The sequence below is a fragment of the Balaenoptera borealis genome (assembly GCF_965194805.1).
Source record: "Balaenoptera borealis genome assembly, chromosome: 20".
Lineage (NCBI taxonomy): Eukaryota > Metazoa > Chordata > Mammalia > Artiodactyla > Balaenopteridae > Balaenoptera > Balaenoptera borealis.
In genome coordinates, this window is record NC_138879.1 from 15,863,727 (window position 1) to 15,883,626 (window position 19,900).

The window sequence follows — 19,900 nt, forward strand, 5'->3', positions numbered from 1 at the left end:
ACATGTCCTGTAATTTCTTCCAAAGCTTTATTTTGTTTTATACCTAACTCAGGAAATCCTTCCTTGGGTCTTTGCCTATTTCATTTTCCTGTGGACCCAGAATAAATGCTGACTGTGGGTGTACTCCTCATGAAAATCAATTACATAATTAAAAGGATATCAAGTCAGGTCCCAGATTTTTCTTTCTTAGCTTTGTTGATTCTGATTCTTTTAAGCTTTAACGTAGAACTTGTTTTTTATTCATCTGATTATTTGTCATTTTTTTTCCAGGACTTTATCTCATTCCCTACATTTCTTAACACATGTGGTGACAAAAACTGAATGAAATGATGACTGTCACTACTAAGATATTAATGACTACAATTACAAAAAAATTTTTAAGTCCAAACCAACTTTTCAGTTCTCGACTTAATCATCACAATTCACTTACTTGATAAGGTTCTGGAAAGCATAACCGTCTGTCCACTGTTCAGTGAACGAGGCCCCATGTCGGACAGTGGTAAAGTGACCCAATCTCAAGCGATCTTGCATGCTTTTATCTCTACATGCCATCTTCTCTTGTTTTGACTTAGGGGAAAACGACAAATAGAAAATAATTTTATTTTCCTATGAGAACTCATATACAGCATTATGTTTATTTTTTTGTACTATACTGCTCAAAGTTTAGGACAACTGGCTAAATCTACACTGACTTCAGGAAGTACCCTAAAGCTATAAACGTTCTATATAACCCATAAATGTTCTATGTTAACATATACCTTGTTATTTCTCTTATAAATGTGGAAAAAAGTGATTTCCTTTCTATAAAATTAATGGATTAAGAGATGAAGCAAAGTTCTCCGCAGTATCTCTGACATCAATAAAATAATTCACTTCACTTTTATCAGTGTTCCCTGTCTTTTTAACAGCATTTCAAAGACTTCAGCAAAAATAACCGCTAGTCTGGGACTTCCCTGGCGGTCCAGTGGTTAAGCCTCCAGGCTCCCAATGCAGGGGGTCCAGGTTTGATCCCTTGTCGGGGAACTAAGATCCCAAATGCCACAACTAAGATCCCACATACCGCAACAAGCCGCAACAACGAAGACCCAGAGCAGCCAAAATAAATAAATACAAATTTAAAAAAAGAAAAAAAAAGAAAAAAAACCACTCGTCTGTCTCAAACCTCTAGCTTGTAATAATTTCATTAGGAAGTATTATCATCTTAAAACTTCCACTATAAGATAAATAAGTACTGGAGATGTAATATTTTTAAAATTTTCAAGAAATAGTTACTTATATCTATTAAAGGCAAGTTGCAACTAATCAGTTACTATAATAAAGGAGACATCAGCCAATTAAAGTATCATATACAAGTAAATGCCAACTTAGTTTTTTAAAGCACAAAGCACTGAATTATCACATTATATACATAAGTTACTCCAAATACCATATCTGAAATAGACATAAAACTATTGCTAAATGTTTGTAATAGTAACAGGATACACGCTTTAATTAATAGGACGAATATAAGAATTTTGGAGAGCAATACCCCGAATAAACTCAACTAGGACAAGCTGCCCCTGTCCAACCAACACCATACTCAAAGCAAAGCACAATCAGAAAAAATATCCCAAATTATCACTCTGGATACTTGGTTCAGTGTCCACACAAGAAAGAATTCTAACTGTCAAATCATGAGAAGTCTTTTCCCAAGAAGCCCTACTCTGAAATACTTTCATTTCAGGTAAAGAGTAAGAAGCCACAATAATGACACACACTAAGCATCTTGGGGTACAGAGTTCAGGCCACCACTAATCACTTACCTTTTCTATAAGGAGTTTCTTGCTCATTGTCACACATCGATTTAATCGTTCTTTGTATTTCTCTAGCATCTTTTGCTGTTCATCAATCTGCCGTCTCAAATCACAGTTGGCCTTCAATGGAAAAAAAATTTTTTTAATTAGCTCCAAGGAAGATAGATTAATACAAAAGCAGTTTCTAGGGAGTCTGAAAATCATTTGTTGTTAAATTATAAGCAAAATTAAGGTTCAAAGAGGTAAGAGTAACTATGTCTTTTTAAAAAAGAAGGTAAGTACTTCGTTCCTTGATTCTCTTTTAATAAACTTATCATTTATTAAAGATGAATTCTGTTACTAGAAGTGGGCATGTTTTTCTACTGATCATATTTTATTCCTCCCCAAAGCCAGTTACAGATAAATCTAGTACATCACACATACTTAAATTGTCACAAAATAAAAGAAAAAACCTACAATGAATGAGATGTTTAAAATTCATATAAAGAGCAGTTTTTAGCACTTACAGATTAAATACTTCCAAAGGGTGATTAAGCACTACCAAAAAATTACAGAATTTTTTTAAAAAAAACTACATAATGTTCTTTATGTTCAATTGTTCTTTGTTTTTCTGGTCTTGTTTCCAAAGAAGAAGAGACATGGATTTATATAAATGTTCCTTACCAGAGAAGCCAGGCACACCCATGCCCGTCTAAGACAGAACTAACAAAGAAGTTGAATACAGCATCTTGGTTCAAGAACACCAGAATGTAAATACACAGTTACTTTAGCTGTGGTCAGAAGGGCTAAATACTTTGAAAAATTCAAGCCTCCTACAATAACAGAGAAGGGAAGAACCACTAACCCAAGGTCAACTTTGACTTGCAACTCCTGAATTTATTCTTGCGTTAAACAAAAGATATCTACTCTTTTGGCAAATAAATGATACTTTATAATAACTTGCTTGAATTATGAAAAAAAATACAGCATTTCCCAATCAAATGATATAAGTGTTTCTGAAACAGTAAAAAGCACAAATGGAAGATACTATAGCACACTCAATTTTTGAGACTTTTCAGCTTCATTTTTAAAGTGACCACTGTACAACAGCTTCCATCTCCAAATTTCTACTCTCCTCATAAACATAATTTCTTCTTATTAGTTCTTCTAACAGACCCCTAGAGTTCTATGGACTACGTTACCGAAGGCTAAGTACAAGTACATTTGGGTAAATGTGACTAATTCATACTTAAAAATCTACAAGCCGAAGATCATGTAATGTTGGGACTTCCCTGGTGATCCAGTGGTTGGGATCCTGCACTCCCAATGCAGGGGGCCCCGGGTTCGATCTCTGGTCAGGGAACTAGATCCCGCATGCATGCCGCAACTAAGAGCCCGCATGCTGCAACTAAGAGCCCACATGCTGCAACTAAGAGTCCGCATGCCACAACAAAGATCCCACATACAGTGTGCCACAGCTAAGACCCGGCGCAGCCAGATAAATAAATAAATAAATAAATAAATAAATAAACATTAAAAAAAACAACAAAAACAAAGATCATGTAATGTTTATATGAAATTCAATCTACTTTTGGAAGGTGAGCATTGAAATCTGTAATCAAATTTATGGCATCAATCAATCTCTGGCAGCTTACTTAAACTTTTAAGAACTCAATTTCTATGGTTTCTAACACTAACAATTTTGTGTTCAGGTTTAAAATAGCACCTGGCTAGCAGCTCCTGATGCAGCCTTACCCAAACATCTAACTAAAATGGAAAAGCTCAATGAATGGTCCATGCCTGCCTGAAAGGAGATATAAAGAGCAGTGGTCATTCCCCCTGTCCCTCCAAATCAGAAACACAAGCTCTCATCAACTTGAAAAAGTGGCAGCTGTCCTTTTGTATCTTCTTTTTTGACATATCCATTCCACTGGCACTGCTCTATACCCAAAGAAAGACTACAACCTTCAGAAAACAAGGCAGTAGAAAGAGGGTAGCGGTGAGTAAAGAGGAACATACCACTTCCTGGAAAATTAAACCAGACATTTTTTTTAAACCCCCCAAAAAAGAGTCCTAAGTTAGGATCAGTTTTTTACTTCATCTTCTCAATCTTAAGAAAGTCAGGTGATGAAGGAAGAAGACAAGCCCATGATCCTTTTTCAGTCCAGCAGAGCTACCCTGGACAAAAACCTGCCAATACTGCAACTAGGTTAGGAACTTTTTAAACCCACAGTATCTAATTATATAAATCTTGGTAATTCAACGAGCACCCAAGTGTACAAAAACAGGAATAAGAGCAACCCCAAGCAAGTATGGATGCTAACAATGAAAGATGGAAAATAGATACTGAGTCCAAACATGGCTCTCCTCATTGAAAGATGGAGAAAAGCAAACAAACAAAAGAAACAGGCCTAAGGAAAAATATTTCTGAATAGGAAAGGGAACATCAGCTTGAGAACAATAAAAACACTGGAGAAGATTAAAATGTTAGCCAACTTTATTTATAAATTGGTAGTATTTATGTATAGATGCATTTATATATGCTACAGGGACTTCCCTGGCAGTCTGGTGATCAAGACTCCGTGCTTCCACTGCAGGGGGCACAGGTTCAATCCCCGGTCAGGGAACTAAGATCCCACATGCCGTGTGGCATGGCCAAAAAATAAAAATAAATAAATAAATAAAATTTTAAAATTTATATATATGCAACAAATAGCTCAAAAAATTACTGAAGTAAATGTACCAAATGTTTTACCTCAGTAATGGAATTATGGGTGTCATATTTTTTTTACTATTCTCTAAATTTATTATAAAGAGCATGTATTGCTTTTACAATACGAAAACAATAAACCTTAAAAAAATTTTGTAAAGAATGGGTCAGTCAATATGCCAAACTGTATATTAAAAAATCATTTCAAGGGCTTCCCTGGTGGCACAGTGGTTGAGAATCTGCCTGCCAATGCAGGGGACATGAGTTAGAGCCCTGGTCCGGGAAGATCCCACATGCCGCGGAGCAACTAAGCCCGTGCGCCACAACTACTGAGCCTGTGCTCTAGAACCCGTGAGTCACAACTACTGAGCCTGCGTGCCACAACTACTGAAGCCCATGCACCTAGAGCCCGTGCTCTGCAACGAGAGAAGCCACTGCAATGAGAAGCCCACGCACTGCAATGAAGAGTAGCCCCTGCTCACCGCAACTAGAGAAAGCCCACGCGCAGCAACGAAGACCCAACACAGCCAAAAATAAATAAATAAAATAAACAAATTTATTAAAAAAATATATATATATTTCAAAAAATATCATGGTATTACTGTATAGCACAGGGAACTCTACTCAATATTCTGTGATAACCAATATGAGAAAAGAATCTAAAAAAGAATGAATATATGTATATGTATAACTGAATTACTTTGCTATACACCTGAAACTAACACAACACTGAAAATCAACTATACTCCAATAAAATTAAAATTTAAAAAAACCACTGTATATTTTCTAGAGGTATATTTTTAATTCCACATTAATTATTTTTGAAGTTTCTCTTGTAAGCACAAAAAACTTTACATGAATAGGTTATAAAAGATACAAAATGCAAAACCAGGGCTGAAAAGTACTTGTGAAATAGTTTTTAAAATTCAAGGACATTAAAAAAAACAATTTTCCTGAAATGGGAAAACATTTTATACCTATTCTCACAGTTCCAAATGAAATACAATACTCCACACATATATTCCTCTAGTATATATTTAAATATTAAAATTCTATAATTGAGATGTCCAATTTAAAGACAGAGTTTAGAATATAGGTTTGATCCTCGTTCCCTACTCAGATTCCCTCAGATTAAAGGAAAATATCCAAATGTTTACTTTTTAACTTTATTATTTGGCTATGGTAATTATCTCTATGATATGTACATAATTCAAATATATATAAAATCAATTAGTGCTTGTTATAAAATCTCTTATGACATTTTAATACTTACTCTTAACAAATCATCTATTCTTCCTTCCTTCTTCTCTAAGTCAGAATTCTTACTGTTTTCTAGTGCAGATATTTTTTCTATTGTGAGGTCAGACTATAAAGAGAAAACAAATTTAGGATTAGTCTCAAAATACTACATGTCATCACATTTTTCTCATTACTTTTCTGGGAAAAAAAAAGCACTTGACAACACAACTAGCCTGGAATCGCATGGCTCAAGAATTTAAATCTGCTTTCCTCATCCCATTCTTTAAGCATTATGTTCTGCTACACCTGCCCTTCAAAAATATATTAGCTCTGGAATCAAATATATAAATTTTCAAACTGCTGTACACTGAACAGTACAGAAACATACTACTCTAGAAACGAAACTAACTTTGAATAGAAAAGGCCATCAGAGACAGGACCCAAATCTCTAAACGACAAACATGCCACCTAGTGGAAACAAAGAGTAACCAGAAGGGAGAGATGAACATGCAACTATCTAATAAGTCTGTTCAACTATTCAAAAGCTTAATTCAAATAAAATTGAAAATCTGCTCCTGAGGGTTGTTTAGCTCTTGCATCTTAAGAAATTCTCCTAGATTGCCAAGCATCCTGTCTTGAAGGCAACACAGTGTCAACGGGCTTCAAGAAAACCAGGTATAATATTTGGCTAGCTCAATACCACAAAATGGAGGATATATCCACTATCCTTTTCAGATATTATCTTTGAACGTTCACAACATTCCCTAAATTAAGGAGTTTCTGAAGACTGTTTAAGGAGAAATTATGTTGGTGTGCCACATGTTAAAGAAGTTTAAAACAAGAATTTACTGTATAGCATAGGGAACTATATTCAATATCTTGTAATAAACTATAATGGAAAAGAATTGGAAAAAAAGAATATAGACATATACATATATATGTATAACCGAATCACTCTGCTGTACACCTGAAATTAACACAATATTGTAAAATCAACTATACTTCAATAAAAATTTCTAAAAAAAGAAGTTTAGCTAGGTCTTGCTAAATGAGTATGTACACGGAATAAATTAAGTACTTTCACAAAGTAGGGAATTAAGATTCACTGAAGCCTACCATAAACATTGTGCCAACAAGCGTTTTGTATACACTAAGATAATGATAATCAACCACAGTTTTATAGATGATTTGAACTGAAGAAAACTAAGGCCCAAAATGATAAGGTATAAGTTGCAGAGCTAGAGTTTGAATCTAGGCCTAGAGGTCTTTTCCTTAACATCATGCTGCAGTATAATCATTTCTGCTGCAATACACCAGAAAGGTAAACAAACACCTCAAAAAGTTAAATTAAAAGCACCTTCCAAAAGACTCTAAATATTCATAATGCAAGTTCTGAATACGACGCACACAAATCATGAGGTGAAGTCAGAGAAATAAAGGGACAACAAAGGGAGGACCTAGATTTTATATGTAGTTATTAGTATTTATTCCTAGACCCTTCTTTTCCTCTTCTGTTTAACAATCACTGACCTACCTGGGTCTGTCTGTGCTGGATGGAGATCTGTTTTTGGGAGCTGCAGGAATGCTCTGTGTTGCCAGATCCCGTAGATGAGGGACTGTTTTGCTGAGCCTGTAATAAAGGTCCATCACCAATCACAAGAAAGTTTTGCATCTTTCTCCACAAACATTTGTATGAATGCAAATGATTAACTCTATATAAAACAAACACTTGCTGATGAAAGTCAAAAGTCAGGGCCATGTAGCCAAGATGAAAGTATAAACAATTCAAACGAAAACTAAGGGCTAGACATGGTAGCTTAGACTACGTTACTGTAAATAGTTAAAAGTATCAAATGCTTATAAATGAATTTTTTAAATATGTAAATTATCAAATATGTAAATGCCCTTTTCACTTGTACAGTTGATACCTGAACAATGCATGGGTTAAGGGTGCCGACCACCCCACCCACCCCGCTGCCCGCAGTGCAGTGAAAATCCACGTATCTAACTTTACAGGTGGCCCTCCGTACCCATGGTTCTGCATCTGCAGATTCAGCCAATCTCAGATGGTGTAGTACTGTAGAATGGATTTGTTGAAAAACAATCCACATATAAGTGGACCTGAGCAATCAGTCCAAACCCATGTTGTCCAAGGGTCAACTGTGTTTTAATATGCTTTTGCAGGAAAGGCTGGTGAAGCATCCAAAGCACAGGGGATGCCTGTGACTCCAGGCAGAAAGGACTGTGAACTACTATTCAGAATAGCATCCTAAATCCTCAAACATTATCCATGAACATGCAGTGGTCCAAAAAATCCCGGTTGATTTCCAACACTGTCACTTGCTTACTGTGACTTTTACACATAAACGATGGGGCATTCTAAGGCATTTTCAAATTTATAAGGTTTAGGACTTAATATAATTCAACTGTTCAAGAATATGCAATCATTATACAGATGGTCCCCGACTTAACAATGGTTCCACTTAACGATTTTTCAACTTTAAGATGGTGTGAAAGCAATACACATTCAGTAGAAATGGTATTTCAAGTTTTGAATTTGGATCTTTCCCTGGGTTAGCAACATATGGCACAATACTCTTTCATGATGCTAGGCAGCGGCAGCGAGCCACAGCTCCCAGTCAGCCACACAATCATGAGGGTAAACAACCCAACACACTTACAACCATTCTGTACCAGACAGTCATACTGGGTCTTGCTTTCACTACAGTAGTCAATAAATTACATGAGATTCAACACTGTATTATAAAACAGGTTTTGTGTTGGGTGACTTTGCCCAACTGTAGGCTAATGTAAGTGTTCTGAGCACATTTAAGGTAAGCAAGGTTAAGCTACAGTATGTTCGGTAGGTTTGGTGTATTAAACACATTTTGACTTACGAATGATATTTTCAACTTATGATGTATTTATCAGGACCTAATTCCCATCGTAAGTCAAGGAAGACCTGTACTTCAGAAAGTCCTTTTAAAAACAAAATTGCACCCAACACAGTACAACCCATCATAGACATAATTAGAAAATATTGGATATTCTGGGGATTATGGGCTAATGGCAATACAGTATTATCATCTCATCAGAGAATACAGTGTTTCCACATATGTAAATTTTTTGATACTTCCTATATATTCCTTTAATTATTTTCTTATTCATGAACATTAAAACAATGTATAACCACCACCTATTGAGCAATTATCACCATGATCACACACAGTCCTTACAAAACGCTATAAGGTAGTTATTATTTCCACTTATACATAAAGAAAATGCAAATCCGAGATATTAAGCACCTACATGCGGTCACAAAGCTAGTTAGTGGGGGAACAAGAATAGAGGGCTATCTGCATCCATAATAACCGATCTCTATGACCACGGTACACTGACTACCTCACGTCAACAGTTACAGGTACTGTTGTGAGCAGGCCACAAGCAAGCTAAGCACTTCATACACATAATTACACTGAGGGCTCACAACAGCCTTGTAAGGTAGGCAGTATTATCATCTCCATTTTTATTTATTCATTCAACAAGTACTCACTGAGAACACCCTACGTCTAAGCACTGTGTTAGGTGCTAGGGACACAGTGGCCAAGAAAAACAGAAACAAAACCCACAGACCCAGTCATTACTCTGCCTTATAACGCTTACAATCCAAGAGAAGATGTATTAAGTACTCGATAAATACCTGTTGAAAGAAATTGTTAAATAAACAATCATATAATAAATGCAAAATTGCAATTACGATACGTGCTATAAGAGTACACAACAGTGTACATAACCTAACTTAATGAGTTGGGGATGAATTCCTTGAGAAAGTAATATCAGGGTTAAGATTTGAAGGACATAAGCAATCAAAGAAAGGAGATGATGGGGTCATTCCAGGTTCTCACATTCCATACAAGAACCTTAGGGGAAGAGAGAAGAATGATGTGGGGATCAAAGAAGTAAAAAATGAGAGGTCAGTCTCAAAGAGGTTAAACAATGCGCACAGCCTGTAAGTCAGAGCAGCGATTAGAGCCAGGTCTAGGATAGTCTAAATAACTGAAAATGTTCCCCACTCTTTCTACAATGTGGCAAATCTAACCTTGTCTTACTGATGAAGGGCCATCATTATAAAACTCACATATTGGGTTTCCCTGGTGGCGCAGTGGTTAAGAATCCACCTGCCAGTGCAGGGGACACGGGTTCAAGCCCTGGTTCGGGAAGATCCCACATGCCCCGGAGCAACTAAGCCTGTGCGCCACAACTACTGAGCCTGCGCTCTAGAGCCCATGCTCCACAACAAGAGAAGCGACCTCAATGAGAATCCCGCGCACCGCAACGAAGAGTAGCCCCCGCTCGCTGCAATTAGAGAAAGCCCGTGAGCAGCAACGAGGACCCATCGCAACCAAAAATAATAAATTAATAAAATAAATTTATAAAAAAATAAATAAACTCACATATTACACTGCACTATGATACAAGCATTATCTCCTTCAGTTATCATTAGGTTGCTCTTACAACCCTCTCCTTTTAAAATATGTCCCTAAACAAACATGACTGTTTGAGCAGCTTTTGTAATAAAAGCCAATAAGAATCACATGACCAGCTAAAAAGGCCCTTCTATGAACTTCTAGATTTTGGTATATGGGCTTTGTTAAAATGCTTTTTTAACATGTGCTCATTTCTAAGTTTTCTTTCAGCAAACCAAGATTGCTAGAATGTGATTCAAGGGGATGTTTCCAAATTAAAGCTCTCTGTAAAAATGTACATATAAATAGCCCCATGATAAGAAGTAAAAATGTAGAAAGTTAACTGAGGAAGTGGGACAGAAGTCAGGAGGTAGCAAATCCTCATGAAAATGAAAATAATACTTTCAAAAGGTAAAAAGAACTACAAAAATATAAGGACCTACTGTGACAAGTGAATCCATGGTAGAAAAAAATGCTCTAATTCTGATCATTCATTAGATATTAATTATGAACCTCTGTGCCTGGTCCTGTGTTAAACACTAGAAGTGCAACACTGGAAAACAAAGAGAGCTTACAGTCTCCCAACAAGTCCACGATTACGGAATCATGTCCTCGAGAAATGAGAACAGAAGTCGATGGCCTTGCTAAGCGGGCCACTGTAGTTGTAAATTTAGTCCAACCCCTACTTTGCAAAACATTCTCCCCAGACTTCCATATTCTTTGTTCCTATTATAAAAGTAATATTAGCTTCTAATCCATGATTACAGGCTGGATCTCCCGAAGTCCTACTGATATTCAGAGATTTTTAAAAAATAAAATCATAATAGCACTAAGAAACAAGGGAGAGTTGAGAATCACAAATTTTTTAAAACTTTAAATTTTAAGAAACATTCAAAAGCAGCTGGTATCAGACTGATAGAGAAAGTGAAATAAAGAAATTCACAGCTGAAAACATCAGCAGTAAAACAGGCTGGGTCTTTTCAAGAGAGCTCCTCCAAAGCCTCACAATGAGATTTACCTTTAAAAAAACCAGGAGCGACCCATGGGACAATTATCAGACATTTAAAACCTATACGGGGCTTCCCTGGTAGTGCAGCGGTTAAGAATCTGCCTGCCGGGCTTCCCTGGTGGCGCAGTGGTTGAGAATCTGCCTGCCAATGCAGGGGACACGGGTTCGAGCCCTGGTCTGGGAAGATCCCACATGCCACGGAGCAACTAGACCCGTGAGCCACAACTACTGAGTCTGCGCGTCTGGAGCCTGTGCTCCGCAACAAGAGAGGCCGCGATAGTGAGAGGCCCGCGTACCGTGATGAAGAGTGGCCCCCACTTGCTGCAACTAGAGAAAGCCCTCGCACAGAAATGAACACCCAACACAGCCATAAATAAAAATAAATAAATAAAATTAAAAAAAAAAAAAAAAAAAGAATCTGCCTGCCAATGAAGGAGACACGGGGTCGAGTCCTGGTCCAGGAAGATCCCACATGCCATGGAGCAACCAAGCCCATGCGCCACAACTACTGAAGCCTATGCTCTAGAGCCCATGAGCCACAGCTACTGAAGCCTGCGCACCTCGAGCCCGTGCTCCGCAACAAGAGAAGCCACCGCAATGAGAAGCCTGCACACCACAACGAAGAGTAGCCCCCGTGCGCAGCAATGAAGACCCAATGCAACCATAAATAAATAAACAAATAAATAACCTATTTATTTATTTGTAAATAAATAAATACATAAATAAAACCTATACTGTCCAATAGGGTCCTCTCTTGATCTCTTCCTTGCATAATGAGGGTCCTGGATACTACTGCTTCTGACCCAAGGGTAAAGCACAAGAATTGGTCTCTTAAATAAAAAACAAACATGTAAATATTTAAAAATGGAAAATAAGTGGGTCCAGGGGAGGGCTCCTGCTATAAGTACAGTACCCCTGCCCTCCACAACTGACACAATGGAGGAAGAAATGGAATACACCACTAAGAGTGAAATAGTTACCTATCAAAACAATGCCCTCCTTATTTCCATGTTTGTAAAGGAGCTGGTCTTTCTGCCTAGAGTTTGTGAGATGCTTACACAGGGATAACAGTCACCGCCCCCCAACCCCCGGAATGGTGGGCTATTTGCGAAGCAGTATTATGCCACTGAAGGGAAAAATCCATGCCAACAACCTATGCTAATCACCCTAATAGTACTGCATTCAACTAAAGCTATATATACATTTTCAAGAAAACAAACAGCACAAAAGGGAAGATCCAACATGAAAAAACAAAACCTGATCCAAAAGAAAACAGAGAATTCAATAAAAACAACTTTAAAAATAAAGTATGTTCAGAGAGGATCAAAAGCATACTACATCTATAAAAATGAAAAAGCAGCAAAGAACATGAAAAATAAACTTGATAAAATAAGATTACCAAAATTTTAAAAACTGAATAGATGAGCTAAGTAACAAAATGGACACAGTTGAACACAGAATATCTGGAAAACAATGTCAAGAAAATCTCCCAGAAGATAAAACAGAAAGTCAAACAGAGCAGGAAAGAAAAGTTAAGAAACATGAACAGCAAGAGGTTCCAAAACTATCTAACAGGCTTTTAGGAGGAAAAGAACAGAGGGAAAGATATAACCAAAGAACAGTAAAACAAAGTTTCTCTGAGGTTAAAAGGTAAGTTTTAAGACTGAAAAAGCCTACGATATGACAAGCAACATTAATGGAGGAAAAGGCAAATAGTGGATGGACCTCAAGAACAAAAAGATACCATCTGATCATCTCAATAGATGTAGAAAAAGCATCCAACACCCTTTCATGATAAACTCAACAAACTCAGAACAGAAGGGAACTTTTTCAATCCTGAAAGAGGCTGCCTCTGAAAAACATTTGCAATAGCATGAAAAAGAATAAATTCTTAGAAATAAATATATTCTTTCAATAATTTGAAATAAAAAGAAAACAAGGGCAGAATCTACACACCAAAAACTCCAAACCTTATTAAAAAGAAATGAAAGATACCTAAATAAATGGAAAGATATCTCATATTCATGGATTGGAAGACAATATTTTTGTGAAGGCAATGCTCCCCAAATTAACTTACAGAGTCAGCACAATTGCTATAAATTCCATCTGGTCTGTTTACAGAAACTGAAAAGCTGATCCTAAAATTCATATGGAAATGCAAGGGATCCCACAGCCAAAACAATCTACAAACTACATTTTTTAAAATTAAGGGTTTTAAGAATATCTTGTATAATGTTAAAAGATGTAGCTTTCAAGGAAATAACAGACCATGTATTTAAAAAAAAAAAAAAAGATCAGTTAGACCTTGACAACTAAACTGTCTCATTCAACCAAAACTAATTCAATGACTAGGACTGTCTTCTTCTTCTCAGTGAATCCAATAAAATCATTTGGTTTTACACTGCCCAATAATGAAACAACCATAATATTGTAGGTGCTCCTTAAGTGTTTTCAAGTTTTAGAATAATTTATAAAGCAGAAACAACTCAATTATAGTTAAAATAACAAACAAAATACCATACACAATGTAACAATAACTAAAAAAGTGAAAGATGAAAAAGGAAGCTGGGTGATAGTATGGTTAAACTCATCTCTTATAATGGGGAGTAAACAGACCTTGTTTAAAGTTGATTACACCAGAGGGACTTCCCTGGTGGTCCAGGGGTTAAGAATCTGCCTTCCCAGAAGACCTAAATAGACATTCCTCCAAAGAAGATACACAGATTGCCAACAAACACATGAAAGGATGCTCAACATCACTAATCATTACAGAAATGCAAATCAAAACTACAATGAGGTATCACCTCACACCAGTTAGAATGGGCATCATCAGAAAATCTACAAACAACAAATGCTGGAACTTTGTTATAAAGCAGAAATTAACACACCACTGCAGAGCAATTATACTCCAATAAAGATGTTAAGAAAGTTAAAAAAAAAAATTCTGGAGAGAGTGTGGAGAAAAAGGAACCCTCTTGCACTACTGGGGGGAGTGTAAATTGATACAACCACTATGGAGAACAGTATGGAGGTTCCTTAAAAAACTAAAAATAGAATTACCATATGACCCAGCAATCCCACTACTGGGCATATACCCAGAGAAAACTGTAATTCAAAAAGACACATGCACCCCAATGTTCATTGCAGCACTATTTACAATAGCCAGGTCATGGAAGCAACCTAAATGCCCATCGACAGACGAATGGATAAAGAAGATGTGGTACACATATACAATGGAATATTACTCAGCCATAAAAAGGAACGAAATTGAGTCATTTGTTGAGACATGGATGGATCTAGAGACTGTTATACAGAGTAAAGTAAGTCAGAAAGAGAAAAACAAATATCGTATATTAACGCATGTATGTGGAACCTAGAAAAATGGTACAGATGAACCGGTTTGCAGGGCAGAAGTTGAGACACAGATGTAGAGAACAAATGTACGGACACCAAGGGGGGAAAACTGCGGAGGGGTGGGGATGGTGGTGTGCTGAATTGGGCGATTGGGATTGACATGTATACAGTGATGTGTATAAAATTGATGACTGATTAAAAAACAAAAAGAATACCAAGAAATTTTCAAAATTTGTTTTTTGCTTTTCAACTAATACTTGCCATAAGAGGGTGAAAACAGGGGCTTCCCTGGTGGCGCAGTGGTTGAGAATCTGCCTGCCAATGCAGGGGACACGGGTTTGAGCCCCTGGTCTGGGAAGATCCCACATGCCGCGAAGCAACTAGGCCCGTGAGCCACAATTACTGAGCCTGTGCATCTGGAGCCTGTGCTCCGCAACAAGAGAGGCCGCGATAGTGAGAGGCCCACGCATCGCGATGAACAGTGGCCCCCGCTTGCCGCAACTGGAGAAAGCCCTCGCACAGAAACGAAGACCCAACACAGCCATAAATAAATAAATAAATAAATTTAAAATAAATGTGATTTGAATAAAAAATATAAAATCGGGTTTAAAAAAAAAAAAAAAGGATTCCTTCTTAAAAAAAAAAAAAAGAGGGTGAAAAGAAAGGATGAAAATCACCACTTGAAAAAAAAAAAAAAAAAAACTACAATGAGGTATCACCTCACACCAGTCAGAATGGCCATCATCAAAAAATCTACAAACAATAAATGCTGGAGAGGGCGTGAAGAAAAGGGAACCCTCTTGCACTGTTGGTGGGAATGTAAATTGATACAGCTACTATGGAGAACAGTATGGAGGTTCCTTAAAAAACTAAAAATAGAACTACCATACAACCCAGCAATCCCACTACTGGGAATATACCTTGAGAAAACCATAATTCAGAAAGAGTCATATACCACAATGTTCATTGCAGCTCTATTTACAATAGTCAGGACATGGAAGCAACCTAAGGGTCCATCATAGGATGAATGGATAAAGAAGATGTGGCACATATATACAATGGAATATTACTCAGCCATAAAAAGAAACGAAATTGAGTTATTTGTAGTGAGGTGGATGGACCTAGGGTCTGTCATACAGAGTGAAGTAAGTCAGAAAGAGAAAAACAAATACCATATGCTACCACATATATATGGAATCTAAAAAAAAAAAAAAGGTTCTGATGAACCTAGGGGCAGGACAGGAATAAAGACGCAGACATAGAGAATGAACTTGAGGACACGGGGAGGGGGAAGGGTAAGCTGGGACGAAGTGAGAGAGTGGCATGGACATATATACACTACCAAATGTAAAACAGATAGCTATTGGGAAGCAGCCACATAGCACAGGGAGATCAGCTCAGTGCTTTGTGACCACCTAGAGTGGTGGGATGCGGGGGTGGGAGGGAGATGCAAGAGGGAGGGGATATGGGGATAAATGTATATGTATAGCTGATTCACTTTGTCATAAAGCAGAAACTAACACACCATCGTAAAGCAATTGTACTCCAATAAAGATGTTAAAAAAAAAAAGAATCTGCCTTCCAATGCAGGGGACACGGGTTTGATCCCTGGTCGGGGAACTAAGATCCCACAAGCACACGCGCCACAACGAAAGATCCCACGTGCCACAACTAAGACCCGACGCAGCCAAAAAATATAAATAAATATTAAAAAAAAAATAAAGTTGATTACACAAGAGATAATTTGACGTTAAAATGGTATTCAGGGGCTTCCCTGGTGGCGCAGTGGTTGAGAACCTGCCTGCCGATGCAGGGGACACGGGTTCGAGCCCTGGTCTGGGAAGATCCCACATGCCACGGAGCAACTAGGCCCGTGAGCCACAGCTACTGAGCCTGCGCGTCTGGAGCCTGTGCTCCGCAACACGAGAGGCCACGACAGTGAGAGGCCCGCACACCGCGATGAAGAGTGGCCCCTCTTGCCACAACTGGAGAAAGCCCTCGCACAGAAACGAAGACCCAACACAGCCAAGAATGAATAAATAAATAAATAATAATTAAAAAAAAAAAAAAATGGTATTCAGTAGAAAAATCTAAAACACAAACTCTTAAGAGTGGTTGTCTGTCTAAGGAACACAAAGGAAAGAATTTTACTCTTCTCCATCACTTCAATTTTTTGTGGGCCATGTGCATGTACTATTTTTACAATTTAGAAAATTATATGCTTATAATTTTAAAAATTAATTTCCTATGTTGAAATATATAAAATTATGTAACGATTTTAAACATTTAAAGGCTCAAACTCATAATATGCTGCCCCCTATTTTTATTTATCAATATCTATCTATAGATCTTACATTGTTAGCACATATATATCTATCTCACTTCTTTGATCAACTGTAGAGCATTCCACTGTATATATGTATTATATTTTATTTTACTAGTCCTTATATGAAAGATGCTCTCATTAATTCATATAACATATAATTACACTGAGTGTCTATGAGAGCAGATCCAGTTCCAGCACTGGAGATACAGAAGTGAACAACGCAAAGTCCCTGACCTGATGGAGCTTACAATCCAGTGGAGGGGAAGTAGTGTGGGAGTGGGGAGTGAGACAAAGAAGTAAATTATAGCAGGTCAGTTGGTGATAAGACCAAGAAGAAAAAATAGGGCACAGGAGCAACACAATGTGTGGGGTGGGCAGGAAGTGGTGCTATTTTATACAGTGCAGCCTCTCTGATAGGCTGTAAATTTAAGCAGAGACCAGAGAGAACGGAGGGAGCAAGGCATGCTGATATCTAGAGAAAGAATGTTAAGGCAAAGGCAACAGCAAGCGCAAAGGCTCTGAGGTGAGAGCATGTCAGGTATTATTTGAGGCAGAAACGTAGGCAGTGTGGATGGAACTTGGTGAGGAAGGGAGATAGTAGTAACAGATGTCAAAGTGGTGGGAAAGAGGCCATACAAAGTGTTATGTGCCATTTTAAACACTTGTGAGCAGGGCAGTGGCATGACTGGACTTATGTTTCAATGGGATCACTCTGATCTGTTGAGAACAAAGGCAGAAGCAAACAGTCCAGTTAGGAGGCTGCCACCATAATCTCAGTGGGAGATTAGATTTGAGTGGTAGTCATTAAAGGGGGTGGAAGTGGCAGGATTCTGAACATATTTTGAAGGTAAAATCAGTAAGACTTGCTGATGGATTTGGAATTGGGGTATAAAACAAAGAGATAAGACTAGAATGACTCCAAGATTTTTAAACAATTAGAAGAAGAGAGTTGACAATTACTGAGATGTGGAAGAAATGGGGGTCTGGAGTGGGGGAACAAGATGAAGAATTCAGTTTCAGTCAGGTTAAATCTGATATGCCTATTAGACATAAAAACGCAACTGACTACATAGGTCCAGAATTCAGGGCACGGCTCTGGGCAGGAGATATAAATTTGGAAGTCCTCTGCATATAGGTGATAACTGAAACAAAGAAACTAAATGAGATTCTCATTACAGAATGAAGGTAGACAAGAGGTCTGAAGACTGAGCCCTGGGGCACTCCAGTGTTTGGAGATCCTGGAAATGAGGAAGAACCAAAAGAGCAGAGGCCAAGAGAAGACCATGTGCTTGGAGAAGAAGGGACTGATCAACTGTGGCTAATGAATTATGCTGAATAAGTTCTGAGAACTGATTGCTGGATTTAGCAACATGGAGGTCACAGGTATCCTTGTTCTAAGTTCATCTGAAACACTGGGGAGGGACACTGCTTCCAGATTTTTGCAATTTATAAACAATACAATAAACATCTTTGTGTAGTTTTATGGGAATGGAATTTCTGGACCCAAGGATATGTAAACTTAACACTGAGATACATTACCAACTTGTCCAAATGACTGTACCAATTTATAGTCAGTATAAAACTGCATGTGTATCTAAACTATTACCTGCACTAGGAATTATCAAATTTATTAATCCTTGTCAACTTGATAATTCAAAAGAGTTATTTTATCTTGTATTTCTCTATGGCTGCAGTTAAGCATTTTTTCTTGTTATTAGTCATTTGTCTTTTCTTCCTCCTGTAAGACTGCCTGTTCACAGTCTTTGCCTTTTTTTTTTTTAAAGGAAACTGCTTGTCTCTATCTATTAATTAACATTTGTTATATATTAATGTTAACTCTTTTGCTTTTTTCCTTTTTTATATCACTAAGTTTACATCCCGGCTGGAACTGCAGAGAAGCAAAGAGAAACAGAACTGGACTTCCCTGGGGGCGCAGTGGTTAAGAATCTGCCTGCCAATGCGGGGACAAGGGTTCGAGCCCTGGTCCAAGAAGATCCTACATGCTGCAGAGCAACTAAGCCCATGCGTCACAACTACTGAGCCTGCGCTTTAGAGCCCGCGAGCCACAACTACTGAGCCTGCGTGCCACAACTACTGAGCCTGCGTGGTACAACTACTAAAGCCTGCGCACCTAGAGCCCGTGCTCTGCAACAAGAGAAGCCACCACAATGAGAAGCCCACGCACCACAACAAAGAGTAGCCCCTGCTCTCCGCAACTAGAGAAAGCCCGCATGCAGCAAGAAAGACCTAATGCAGCCAAAAATAAATAAATATATTTATTTAAAAAAAAAAGAAAAAGAGAGAGAGAAACAGAACTATACCAAAGCTTCTAGGCCTTTGGTTTTTATACTGTTTCCATGTTCCTTCTTCAGACATGATTATTTTCTTACTCCTCTGTCATCTCTCTTCCACATGAGAGCAATCTGGCTGTAGCATGTGCAACTCCTCTGACAGCCTGAGTACTAGGTGACAGGACTGAGCAGGTGGTTGTCCTTCACGTGTACCCACCCCCAGCCTGCATGCCCATACCTCTGATGGAAGGCTCGCATCAGGGGAACGAGTTCTTGCTAATCAAAATCCTGTGTATTTGACTATGTGCCTGTCACACGATGAAATATATACATACATAGAGAGACAAACATTCTCTAAAACAACACTACTGCATTCTCATACAAACTATTCCATACTACTGTCAGGCCCACTCAAAATATTATACTGGTCAATTCTCCCATTTCACGTTGTGTCTCCTTTGCCACTGAAGCACAAAATTATACTGTCTTCACACAGGAAGTTTCTCCATTCTTTTGATGTTAAACAACAACAAAAAAAATTGTACATTTTTAAAAAGCTATTACCTCTTTCTTGAGGGAAAGCAGTAATAACTACCAGAAAGTATTCCAAAGTAGAGAGATGGCGGGCCATTGTGGTGGCAGTGGAGACGGTAAGAGATGGTCAGATTCTGGATATAAGTATATTTTCTGATGGATTAGAGGTAGAATGTGAGGAAACACGGGCATTAAGGAT

General features: G+C 37.9%; 1 protein-coding gene across 9 annotated transcripts in view; it reads right to left on the minus strand.

Moving 5' to 3' along the window:
- TLK2 (tousled like kinase 2) overlaps nt 1–19,900 on the minus strand; it is a 104,972-nt gene that overhangs the window by 38,382 nt on the left and 46,690 nt on the right. For 7 of the 9 annotated variants that reach the window (XM_082373823.1, XM_082373822.1, XM_082373821.1 and 4 more), the window contains 4 exons: nt 7,256–7,351; nt 5,756–5,848; nt 1,803–1,913; nt 431–567 (listed from right to left, as the gene is read on the minus strand). In XM_082373823.1, coding sequence (XP_082229949.1) covers nt 431–567; nt 1,803–1,913; nt 5,756–5,848; nt 7,256–7,351 — 437 coding nt within the window. The remainder of the gene's footprint in view (nt 1–430; nt 568–1,802; nt 1,914–5,755; nt 5,849–7,255; nt 7,352–19,900) is intronic. The other 2 variants (XM_082373824.1, XM_082373819.1) reach the window with 1 other exon arrangement.